We start from the raw sequence: 13015 nt of genomic DNA, 5'->3' as shown, positions 1-13015 counted from the left end.
ACCATGTTCAAATGAGGCAAACGCTAGGCTATCGCCAATCCAGCTGTCTCTGCACCTCACTTCCGTCTTGTCCGTGAGTGCTGCCTGGCCAGGATGCTGAACCTCCTCTGGCTCTGCGGGCTGCTGGATTGGTAAATTGTTTTTTGCTCTATTAAACTCTGCTAAATTTAATTTAATTTAAATAGTGGAGACCTCTGGCCCATAGTGCAGAAAAATATTTACTCTTTAGCCCTTTCCAGAAAAAATGTGCAGATTGAAAACATAAATGTTAAGTCAAACGGTCCTGAGTTTTTTTCCTGACTCTGACACTTATAGGCTGTGTGATTTGGGGCCATTTATTTAACTTCTGTGCTTTAGTTTCCTCCCTTATAAAATGGAGATGCCATTGGGTTTCACAAGGCAGAAAGGAGACAACACATGCACAGTACTCAGAAGGGTCTTGGCCACGGAGGAAGCACCCAATAAATGGTAGCTGTTATTATCTTTGTTGTTCTCACAGTGATCATGCTTTTCTTGCTAATCCCACCTTCTTCTTGAGCACATTAAATGTTCACTCATAAACACTGGATAGGAGAAACGAGCGGCCAGACGGAGCCCCCACCTGAAGCTTGGGTTTTCCTGTCTTTTTCCAGGTCTCACTTACCTCGATGACCTGCTGCCCAAACTGTGGGCGTTTATCTGTGAGCTGGGGCCCCACGGAGGGCTGAGGCTCTTCCTGGAATGCCTGAACAACGACACCGAGGAGTCCAAGCAGCTCTTGGCCATGCTGATGCTGTTCTGCGACTGTTCCCGGCACCTCATCACGTAGGTGGACTGCTGTGGGGCTGAATCCCTTGCCTAGAATTCGGAGAGACCAGATTACAGTGTCAGTGAGGAAGTAATTGCTGATGTGATTGCTGCACACATGTGCACCTGTGTGGAAGGACGTTATAGGAATTAGACAGGGAAACATTTATAAGGTGGGTGGCACACCGCAGGTGTTCAGCAATTGTTCCTGTCTTTTCAGGGGAGCTGGGTCAGCACTACTGAGTATGGGCTTTGAGGGTCTCCTGGAGGTGGGTTGAAATCGCAGCTCAGCCATTTCCTTGCTATGCTAGGTCGATTCTTGGGAAATTCCGGAGTCAGACAGCCCGGGTGCAAACCCTTGCTGAGCCTCTTCCCGAGACACCTGGGCAAGGGATCAAGGGATTCAGCCCCTCTGAGACTCAGTTTCCTCTTCTATAACTGGGAGTAACAATAGCACCTACCCTTCGGGGATTAAAAGAGATCATGCAAAGTGCTTAGCATAGTCCCTAGAACACAGGAAGAGCTCAGTACTTGCTGGCTGTTATTATAATCAGGCTGACCCTGAGCAAGTTGCTTAACCTCTCTGAGTGTCAGTTTCCTCATTAGAATGGAGATAATATTACTAATCAGATGGAGAGTAAATGAGAAAAGGAATGTCAAGTACTTGGTACAGTGCCTGGCACAGAGTGGGAAATTAACCAAACGTTAGTCCTGCGCAGTTCCTTTGTTTTTTAAGCTTACGTGTCTACTTGTGTATTTGGTATTCTTTTAATTTCACTTTTTCCACAAAGATTGTTGAAGAATTAATTAAACGATAGAATGGACCTCAGGCAATTATGTTGAGGCTAGAAGACATTAGCAGGAGGGGATCAGGGACATGTGGCTGGCAGACTGGGTGACAGTCACAGAGGAAGGGGCTCTCTGAGCAGCTGGGGTGGGAGCAGGAGTCTGGCACTGCTGGTGACCAACCGCTGGGTGAGGGGGAAGCCAAGAGTACGGCGTGTTCTAGTGCATGGAGGGGTTTCAGGAACTTTTTAGATAGAGCTGCATCTTAAATGGCTCATTTATTCATATGCCCTTTCAAACATTTGTTCACTCACAAATACTTACCAAGTTCCTACCAAGTGTCACCAGCATCTGTCCTAGATGTGGAATAAGATTCCACAGTTTTTTTTCAATAAACACACTGTCGGTCAAGATTCCTTGACATTCAGGCTTGAATGGGGAAAAGTGTCACAGTTAGATCCTTATGAATAAGAAAAATATAGAGTAGAGCTGCTTTTTTTCTTAATTATATTTTTTAACTTTTTACTGTGGACCATTTCAAATTCATACAAAGTGCAAAGAATAATATTAATATAACAAACCCTCATGTGCCCATCACCAGTTTTAACGGTTACCAACTCACAGCCAGTTTTGCTTCATCTAACCCCCCACCTGCTGTCCTTGCCTAGTTTATTTTGAAGTAAATCCTAGACATCATATCATTTTATCTGTAAATTTCACATTAAGTTATCTCTAACAGATAGAGCCCATTTCTTAATCTTGTTCATGTTGCCTATTAAGCAGTCCAGATCTCATTTCTTTTCTCAGTGGGATGTTCTGAATAATTTTCTGTCTGATTTAGGATCCTTGATGACATTGAGGTTTATGAAGAACAAATTTCATTCAAACTGGAAGAGCTGGTCACCATCTCCTCTTTTCTGAACTCCTTTGTGTTTAAGATGATCTGGGACGGAATCGTAGGTAAGGTAAAGGTGCCTGCCACCATTGGACTGATGCCACACCCAGGGAGGCCAAGGAGTCTGTCGCATCCACTGTTTCTTTGCTTTATTATCTGTTAAAGTTAATAGAAGATGCACATTTATTCATTCACATCATTGGAAGTCTTATTCCTTCCCTCTCTGACCTTTTAAGATAGTAGCGAGGTGATAAAGTCTCACTCTCCAGGCGTCCTTCAGGATTTGCATGTATGTGTCAGGGAATATTAATGATGATTGATTTTGCTCCGCATCTCCTTTTGATTCTTCAAGTTGATTCCCATGAAGATAAGACATGTGCCAGTTCACACTCCAAATGAGAGTCCCTCCCAAGGTGTTTGCTCAGTGCCAAGCTCCTTAGATGGAAAAGGTCCTCTGCACGACATGCTAGCGGGAGGCGGCATGAGCGATGGTGTCTGGGGAGATACTCAGGCCCCGCAGACACTTGGCACGTACCCAAGGGTGCCTCTTAATTCCTCTGGTTCCACAGGAAATTCAGAGTGAGGGAGATCAAGGACTTGGTGACGATTGAGGAAGACAAGCACTGTCCTCCCTCCTCTCTGCTTCTCACTCCGCTTGCTGAGTGTGACTCTCCTGTTTGTTTGCCCCACAGAGACCGCCAAGGGCGAGACCTTGGAGCTCTTCCAGTCTGTGCACGGGTGGCTGATGGTGCTCTATGAGCGGGACTGCCGGCGACGCTTCGCCCCCGAGGACCACTGGCTGCGAAAGTGAGCACCAGGGGTGGGGAGGGGCTCATGGAAGCGGGAGTCAGCTCCATCACGCGGCCCACAGCAGAGGTGCCCGCGTGCCCAGGGCTCGTGTTCTAGGGCGGAGGGGACTTTCTCCCTGTCCTTCATTTTATCTCTTTCCATGTAAAGAGCTGCTGTTCTGTGAAGCACCCATCAGGATGCTTCTGCTGCAACCTGGCAGTCGCTTCTGCTAAGAAATATTTACACCAAATATGATTAGAGTTAATTAGTGGCGGCAGAGCCAGATTATATTTAGCAGACGTTTCTTATCCAGGCTGGGAAGAGTAGGTCTTTCAGCGGAGCTGAGCAACAAAGTGAAATAGTTAAATGGCAATTTTTGTCGGCAGAATTACCAGGGTAAAAACTGCTTTTAGGTTTTTTTAGAGACTGGGGTTGAGGAATCCTCCTACAACAGCTAAACAGAAGAGCAGGTCAGCATGTTATCAGTGACATGTCAACTCTTACGCAACTGTTGAAGCTATGGCATTAGAGCAGGGACTGGCGAAGTTTCCCTGTTAAAGGGCCAGATGGTTTTAGGCTTTGTGGAGCAGACAGTGTCTGTGCTCGCTCTGCCTCTGCAGCACAAAAGCAGCCATGAGACAGAGATGCATACATGAATATGAATGAGTATGGGTGTGTTCCAGTCAAACTTGACAAAAACAGGCAGCAGGTTGGATTCAGCCCACGTGCTATAGTTTGCCAACCCTGCACTAGAGCGTGGTTTTCTTGTTTTAATTATCCCAAACCCGTGTCTTTCTTCTTAAGGGATCTCAGACCCAGTCTGCTCTTCCAAGAACTCGACAAGGACAGAAAACGGGCGCAGTTGATCCTGCAGTATATCCCTCATGTCATTCCTCACAAAAACGTGAGTTGCACCCGGGGCTCCCGGTGGGTGTTTCTGTTCCACCACGTGGTTCCTGACTTCCCGTCTTTACTATAGCAACTGGAAAGGACAAAATGAGATCATTCATTCAGCAGATGGAAACAGTTTGATCTTACTCCGTGGCAGGTGTTACGCTAAGCACTGGGGCCACGGGTCTGGGGGAAACAATGTGAGCTGGCGGCTCTGGCGCCCGTTGGCCTTCTGAGTCTCCTGTTTTCCAAGTGTGGCATTCTTAGCTCCTCCAGCAAATCCTCTTTCAGAGTAGCGTCCAGCCCTGCATCTCCTGGGCCTCATCCAGTGTGGTGGCATCTGATTTAAAACGCAGCACCTTGTTCTGGACCTGTGTGTTCGTGAATTCAGCCTTTGACCGTAGCATCCCCTTAACGCACAGTCTGAGACCCCTACTCTGAATAACGCACGGTCTGGGACCCCCACTCTGAATAACGCACAGTCTGGGACCCCCACCAGCTGGGGTGCCTGCTGTTGCCTCAGAGTATTTTAAATTTTTGAGAGGAACATAGTAAAAACACTGTGCGAACTACTAGTGAAAGGTAGCTCATGGTTTCAATGTTTGATTGCGCTACATTCTTTTCAATGATCTATTTTCAAAGCTGAGTCTTAAGAATGACATAAAAGTATTTTACATTTCAATGTATATGCATTTATAAAACACAGCTGTTAAGTTCCTAGGACATAAATACTCTAAGTTGTTAGGACCTAACTACTTAGGAAACGGAACTCGTAGGGATTTCTTTTGGCCTAGGAGTGCCATGGAAAAAGTCACTGAGACACTAGGGGTGCTGTGAGTAAGAAACTCTGGGAGCCACTGGGATGGACTGGATTGACTTCCAGGCTGCATGCTCATCCTCACCATGTTTTCCTTTGGGGAATTTTGCTTTAGATTGCCATCCAGGCTATTTGTCCTGGGCTCATGAAATGCCCTCCCTTGGGAAAATAGGTCCCCCGGCCACTGTCCTGATCCCTGTGATTGCGCCGGCAGGTCCTGCAGGGAGTGTTTAAGGCTTGGCGTGTTCAGAGTGTTCAGGGCTCTCCTGTTGTCTCCTCCCATCTCAGGCCTCACGTCCCTCTTAATGGCGTGTGTGCTGCCCTCTGCCACTGAAATGTTCTTGTTGCGCACACCAGAAAGTAATAGGGTTTCTCTCTCGTCGTTACATTATGCCATCTGCCATCTGCACCTCTTGTTCTTGGTCTCACTCCAGTGGCGGCTTAGAACACCTTTCTGTAAAAGCCTCAGCCTGGCCTGGCTCATTCTCTCTCTTATGTTGCTTTTACCTGTGGATTTGCAACTCATCCCCCAACTGTGGGGTGAGCAGGGGCCGTGTAGTGTGGTGGTCCCTGTGTGGGATCTGGATTTGACTCTGGGCCCTCTGCCCACTAGCTCTGTGACCTTGGGCAAGTCAGTTTCCTCAGCTGCAAGACGGGGACAGCGATCCTCATCCAGATGTCCACTACGGTCGCTGAGGTTTCCCAGACCTTGGAAGCTGGATAAGGTTGCCCCGAAGCCTCCTCCACACACCGTGGAAACCCAGAGCCCCGTCCAGGCTCCCTGTGGTCACCCCTGTCTCTGGAGCTCTGCTTCTGTGTCTTCTGCTGTCTCCACCCCACCAGACTGACCCAGATGTGAATCTCCTCTTCCGCCTCATGTTCTGCAGAACAGCACCCCTTGTTCAGATGATCACGCTAAAGATTTGGGGTCACAGGAAGCAGTTGTGTCGCGCACCACACAGCCCCACATGACTTAAGTACCTGTTCCCGAAGGTCCTGCGGCAGTAGGGAGTGACAGGAGCACCCTTTGTTCACAGCACGACTTCCCTTGCTGGGCCCTTAGTCTGCTCTCTCCCTTGCGTGTGGCCCTGGAACCCCCTGACTGTACCATTCAGAATATTTCAGTCCTCATTTCCAGGTTTGTAAACCAACCACCTTGAGACGCTGCACCGAACGATGGCTCCTCCCCTGACTGCATCCGCCTTCTCAGGGGGCCGTTGGCAATAGCTGCTTCTGTTACGATTAAATGAAAATGCACTAGGCCCGCCCCATGTATAGTTAACCCTATTACTATTGTCATTATTACTGTTCTTATTTGTATTTAATAAAGCTCTTGACTTTGGGGGAGATTCCCATTTTTTAAAAAACAGCTGGATTTATGTATTCATTTGGCCGACTTTATTTGAATGCTATTAGGGTGGTAGGGTGGGGCAGAGGGTCTTGCTTTCCTAGAGGGACTTATCAGAATCTTGGGAATAAGAAGAAAGGGTTCTTTCCTTCTTCTTGGAGATAATGGAGAAATATCACTGGCGTGACTGTGGTGGGCTTGAAGGCACAGAGAAGGCAGATGAAAAGGTCAGGGATCTTTATTCTGTAGGATCATTTTTAAAATTTCTGACAGTGGGAAAAATTATCTTTGAAATGTTTTTGTTTTTTAGATTCATAATATTGATTTCCTTTAAAGCAGACACAGCTATATAAAGCAGCCTCTGTAACTTGTTCTGCCACCGTTTTTACGGTGGATTATTGACTGAATGAGGAGAATGATTTTCTCCTGAACTGTTCTAGCTGGACCATAGCTGCAGCCAGACCACTCCTTCTGGAACATTCCTTCCTTGGCACATATTCGGCTATATTTCTAATTCCCAAAAATGTTTGGGAAGTGTTTGCTGTTCTCAGAGGTAGCACTCGGATGTACTTCTCACCGTACATATCAAGGCATCCCATTCTGGTTGGATCTCATGGGACATAAATTTCAGTAACTTTGTGGAGTGTTTTTATGGAATCATCTGTCATTGAGCCTGTTTCTGGTCTCACCTTTGCTCTTTCAGAGAGTTCTCCTGTTCCGAAACATGGTCATCAAGGAGAAAGAGAAACTGGGTCTCGTGGAAACCAGCTCGGCGTCCCCTCACGTCACTCACATCACCATCCGCCGGTCCCGGATGTTGGAGGTGAGTGTGAGGCCTTCGGAATTCTCCCACAAAGAAGCGTGCTCTGTAAAGCGTAGGCCGTTCAGTGATGATATATTGCCTCTGACCTGTTCTTGTCACTCCGTGGTCTAATCAGTCTGAAATGAAGGCTCTGGGAGCAGGAAAGGGGTCATTTGTCCGGTTGACTGCTCTGAATAGCTGCTTGGTTAAATGTGTCCTCAGTGCTGGAGACCCTCGGTGTCTTCCTTCCAAACCCTCCGAGGGCGGGAACTGCCAGTTGCAGCCTCACTGACATCCTCACGTCTGTGCAAGCTCCACTGGTCCCAGTAGGCACTTTGCCCGGACTCCCAACTGTGAATTTAGCATAGGTGGAGTCTGGGTGTTACGTTTACTGCCATACAGAGAAATACATTTGTCACAGAGCCAGAGGTTCTTTGTTGACAGAAACACCGGATACAAGGGGAGCGGCCCACCTTAGCCAAACCCATAGTCTGGGGTTACCGCTATATGACAGTGTCATGTAAATTAGAGATAGGTACCCTATCCTCATGGGTCAGAAAATCATCATAACGTATTGATTCTGTTAGAACACTACTCTGACTTGCTAGAGCATGGTCGCCATAAACGTACCTACCTAGGCCGTTTGTGTCTTCCACGCCACAGCCTCCCAGGGTTGTGCAGTGCACAGCCTGCCCCTGCACGCTGGTCCTGCCGGCAGTGGAACTGGTGTCTGAGCCACAGGCCCCATGCCCAGGACAGGCTTGTCTTGACTGTTTGCCCCGTTTGCTCTTTAGACATTTATCACATTCCAGCCAGTTTCTCATTGGTATATTCTGCAGTGTCAGACAGTCGTGGGATCCCACGACAGCATGTGGCAGCGTAGCCACACCCACCAGCCACAGCCCTTCCTCCCCACTCCTCTCCATCCTCTGCTGCGGTGCCTTAGCACTGAGTTTGCGTTGCTCCCTGCTGGGGAGCTCCTGTGAGTTTCCCCCGGCTGCTGGTGATCGACCGTGACAGCTGCTGAACTGTGCAGCGTGTGCTGAACAGTTGATGTTTTTGACGGTCTGCAAGGTGGGCATGAGGAATTTGCGTGCCCACAGGGCCCTGCAGGCCACGTGAACAAGTGAAGCTGGCTGAGTACATCCTGTTGCAGGAGCTTTTTATTTGAGTGCCAATCATAGGGATCCACTTCCACTGCTCTCTCCCATTGTTCTTGAGACATCACCCTCAGTCTGTGTAACTCTGTGTAAGACCAACCCCGTGAGTAAGTTGATACATGACAAGTGACACCCAGGGGAGCAGTGGAGAAGGTGGGTGAATAAAAAGCACCCCCAAAAGGCCCCTCTCCCAGCCCCTCCTGACTTGCCATGTGGAGGTGTGGGCTCCATATGCTGTGAGTCCTTAAGAGAAGCCCAAAATTTCAAATTTTGTGTGAAATCCCCAGATCTTCCATGTTGGGAACTAATTAAATTTTGCAAAGCTCCGAGAAGGTCAGGTAACACCCATCTTGCCACCAAATTTAACCTATGGGCCACCAGTTTGCAATTTCTGCTTTTGACTCAGAACAAAAAAATCCTCATTGTGTTACACAAACTCCCCTCTCCAGCACTTTCCTCACTCGACCTGGATGCACCTCCCCTGTCCCTCAAAGTCTCCAGTCCCCCAGCTGATCATACCACCCAGGTGTGGCCAGCACCCACCCACTGGAAGAGTCTGGGGTGGTGTGGACTGTGGTGTCTCCTGACAGTGGCAGGATCCACTGACGTCCTCCTCAGTGTCATTGCTCAGGGGAAATTCACTTGCCATCCTTTTTTTTCTTTTAGAGTTAGAGTCTCACCCAGTCCAGGCTGGAGTGCAGTGGTGTGATCATAGCTCACTACAACCTCAAACTCCTGGGCTCAAGTGATCCTCCTGCCTCAGCTTCCCCAGTAGCTGGGACTACAGGCATGTGCCACCATGCCCAACTCATTTTTAAAAATTTTTTAGAGATAGCATCTCACTATGTTGCCCAGGCTGGTCTTGAACTCTTGGCCTCAAGTGATCCTCCTGCCTCTGCCTCCAAAAGTGGCTGGGATTACAGGTGTGAGCCACTGCACCTGGCTCACAGGGGCCTACTTTTTAAAACACATCCCTTGGGGACAACAAAGGAGCAATATCTATCTGAGGTTTTAGGGAAGTCCATTTTCCTCTTTACTTTCTGTTAGAGAAGGAGAAAAGGTCCTTTATTCAGTTACCCCAGTTGTTCTTATGGTCCCTTTGGTTATTAGAACATGACAGCCCAGTGGCCTTTGCTTGATTTGGACACAAGGGGGCATCCACAAGCTGATATCAGAAGCATACTATACTACTGGGCTTTTATCCTATTTCCTCCCCTATGGTTTGAATTGAAGGCTTTGCTGCTGCACTAGGCTTCCAGGTGTTAGTCTAAAGCCCTGCAGGAAGGCTCTCCCTCCCAGGGAGCTAAGTGAATTTGGGCTGGAACTATGGCATTCCAGAACTGGAAGGACCCTCAACCCTTTCTGCTTCCCTGTCAAAGGCAGAACTGAGGCCAGAGAAGTTTGGTTCTCAGTCAGGGTTGATTGGGTGTCAGTGACAGGTGGGTCTGGGCCAGCCTCCCTGTCCCAGCTTCCTGTTCTCTGTGTCTGCACGTCGAAGCACTGTAGGGAAGAGGAGGGCGGGGCTCATGGTCACCTTCCCGGGAGACATATGCAGGCTCCTCGCACGGCCACATGCGTTCCCAGAGGGCCGGCAGTACATCAGGAGAGGCGGGTGGCAAGTTCCCCTTCTGACTCTTGCAAGAAGAGGCTGACGTGGAGCTGAAAAAGCAAGACTGAGGTCTGAGTCCACCGAGTGCTTTCACATCCACTGTGCGGTCCGGCCCGTGTAGCCACAGTTACGTGTCCTGCTGTGTGTGACGGTGGGAGGCGTGAGGCTGAAGCAAATGGGGGAAATCCTGCAGCAAAGGGACCACTTGGAATTCTCCGCCCGTCCTCCACTGGTGCCAAGAGAATCATCTTTTTTTTTTTTTTTGAGACACAGTCTCACTCTGTTGCCTGGGCTAGAGTGAGTGCCGTGGCGTCAGCCTAGCTCACAGCAACCTCAGACTCCTGGGCTTAAGCGATCCTACTGCCTCAGCCTCCCGAGTAGCTGGGACTACAGGCATGCACCACCATGCCCGGCTAATTTTTTCTATATATATTTTTAGTTGGCCAGATAATTTGTTTCTATTTTTAGTAGAGACGAGATCTCGCTCTTGCTCAGGCTGGTCTTGAACTCCTGACCTTGAGCAATCCACCTGCCTCGGCCTCCCAGAGTGCTAGGATTACAGGCGTGAGCCACCGCACCCGGCCAAGAGAATCATCTTAAACTGAGACAGAGTGGCTTAAATGCGGTGACAGCTGCATGATGACTTCCTGTTTCTCCCCTTTTTTTATTTTCCATCTAACTTACTCGTTCTCAAACTTTATGTGCATAAAAAGTACTTTTCAGGTTTATGTACACAGAACCGTGTTCCTGTTCCTATAGGTGACTTAGGGGACTTCAGAGGTCATTTTTCCCATGCTCACCGGCTTTGGAGCCTCATCCCTGAATAAGATTCAGAGGCACCATAGGACAGTCCCTTGGACCACTAAGTGAGCATGATGGGAAGGCAGCAGGGGTTCCCCAGAACACCTCTCGCCAGACCAGCACATTGGTCATTTGCTTTGTGACAAGGTGACCAGACTGGTAGCCAAGTGGATGCTGCGGAGATGGTCTGTCTAACGTCAGCAAAACAGGTGACAGCGCTGCAGTTGTGGCCGAAAGGGAGAACTGTTGCCTGGCCTCAGTAGGGTAGTAAGATTGATTTGTGACTCATTCTGTGACACTGTGTAAGCACATCAGTTTCACTCGGTGATAAGGCCTCTCCTGTTGGGCCATGTCCTCTTTAGCACTGGTTTTTATAGTCCCTGCTCCAAAATAAAAACCTCAGCACCCCAAATGCTAAGAACACATTAGACGGCAGAATCAGAAGCCAGGAACACCTTGACAGATTAGAACGAAGACAAACTAAACAAGGTAATTTAGTAGGAGAACTCTGGAGTTGTGTTCCAGGGGCCGTACGCGTTGAGTTCTGGATAAGGAAGACGGGCTGAGTGGCTGCGTCCCGAGAGAGCTGGCCATGAGCCAGAGGCCCAGGCCTGGCATCACCCCTGCACCCTGGTCTCTCTGCTTCCTGCCTTGGCTCCTGCCAGCCTTCTGCTCTGCTGCCGATAGAAAGATCTTTTCCCAGACAGAAAGCCAGCTGTGCTGCTCCCTGTCTGAACTCTTCCATGGCTCCCATTGCCCTCGAGATAGAACCTAAATTCCTTAGCAAGACTAAGGTTCTTCGTGATCTGGGGAAAGGCACCAGAACATGAGGGGTGGGGTAACTACTTTCATTTTATAGTGTTCTCTAAGCTTGATTTTTTTTTTTTTTTACCATGAGCTAAAAGATACTCTTAGCATAGAGAGAGACCCATCTTGCACCAGCTTGTTCCATCCTTTGTCTGATGGCTGAGAGCTTGTCATGACTCATTTTGTCTAACTCCCCAGCTCACTGCTCTGCATCCTCTTGAGGTCAGTCTCCCCTTGCCAAGGAGCGAGACTGTCACATCCCCAAGACAGATCTTCCCTTTTAATAGGCTCTCATTCAAAAGCAGATGAGAACTGCTCTTGTCACGTACCCACGTGTCCTGGCTTGCACATTTAGTGGTCACGGTGGGAAAGCGTTGCCCAGGGGAGAATGAACCTTGAGGAGGGAGCCCCGAATTATGCAGGAGGCCTTGGTTTCTAACGGGCTGTAATTCTGCTCTTGGCAGGACGGCTACGAGCAGCTCCGGCAGCTGTCCCAGCACGCCATGAAGGGTGTGATCCGCGTGAAGTTTGTCAACGACCTCGGGGTGGACGAGGCCGGGATCGATCAAGACGGCGTTTTCAAGGAGTTCTTGGAAGAGATCATCAAGCGAGTGTTCGACCCCGCGCTCAATCTGTTCACGGTGTGTCAGGGGAGCGAGAACGGGGCTGACAGTAGCCACATTCGAGGTGACAGATGAGAAGCGAGAGCCGGGCTTACTCACCACGAGGTGCTTAACCTCTCTGCCGCTCCCTGTTTGCCTCGTAGACGACCAGCGGGGACGAGAGGCTGTACCCCTCACCCACGTCCTACATTCACGAGAATTACCTGCAGCTCTTTGAGTTCGTGGGGAAGATGCTGGGGAAGGCCGTGTACGAGGTAGGCACGTTAAGGAGCAGAGACATGTGAGATAAAATGTTAGAGGCACCGTGGGCTTCTGTGTATACATTCATGTGATCGGGTCACCCGTGTAAACAAACTGTCATTAGAATACGATTGAGGAAAGAGGGGCGGAACCAAGATCTGGGGCACACAAATCCTAGGCAGTTTGCGTGTGTCATCTCATTGGATCCTCTCGACAGTCCTGTGATGTGACTGCTACCGTCCTGTTTATTTCAGGATGAGGGAACCGAGGCTTTGAACAGTCACTTGTGCAGAGTCCTGTTGCTAGTTAAGTGGGCAGAATTCGAATCCAGGCCAGCCTGAGTCCTGGGCCAGCCGTCTCCCTCCCTAAGGTGTGAGGAGCAGCATGCAGAGCTAGATCACCACGTGGAGGCTCGGTCCCCACGGTAGGAGGGCAGCATTTTGTGGAGTTTGATCATTTTAAAATCTTGCGTTATTTGAGCGAATGCCTCACAGCTCAGGGCACCTGGGAGTTGGCCTACAGACCAGAGAAGGTGGGACGTAGCCCATGGCAACTGGCCAAGACCAGCTCCTCCTGGCCCTGCTGCATGACCGTGTGTATCTGAGTCGCTTTATTTTTTAAGCCCCTGGTCTCTCATCAGTAAAGTGGGGATAATAAAAGC

At 49.2% G+C, this 13015-nt stretch overlaps 1 protein-coding gene across 2 annotated transcripts in view; it reads left to right on the top strand.

The window, feature by feature from the left end:
* UBE3B (ubiquitin protein ligase E3B) overlaps positions 1–13015 on the top strand; it is a 49213-nt gene that overhangs the window by 22930 nt on the left and 13268 nt on the right. For both annotated transcript variants that reach the window (XM_045534599.1, XM_045534598.1), the window contains 7 exons: positions 633–804; positions 2414–2532; positions 3160–3274; positions 4061–4160; positions 7016–7135; positions 11956–12132; positions 12258–12368. In XM_045534599.1, the coding sequence (XP_045390555.1) occupies positions 633–804; positions 2414–2532; positions 3160–3274; positions 4061–4160; positions 7016–7135; positions 11956–12132; positions 12258–12368 (914 nt within the window). The remainder of the gene's footprint in view (positions 1–632; positions 805–2413; positions 2533–3159; positions 3275–4060; positions 4161–7015; positions 7136–11955; positions 12133–12257; positions 12369–13015) is intronic.

This window comes from Lemur catta, chromosome 21 (assembly GCF_020740605.2).
Source record: "Lemur catta isolate mLemCat1 chromosome 21, mLemCat1.pri, whole genome shotgun sequence".
Taxonomy (NCBI): domain Eukaryota; kingdom Metazoa; phylum Chordata; class Mammalia; order Primates; family Lemuridae; genus Lemur; species Lemur catta.
The sequence above is the reverse complement of the archived record's forward strand: the minus strand, read 5'-3'. Positions and strand labels throughout refer to the sequence as shown.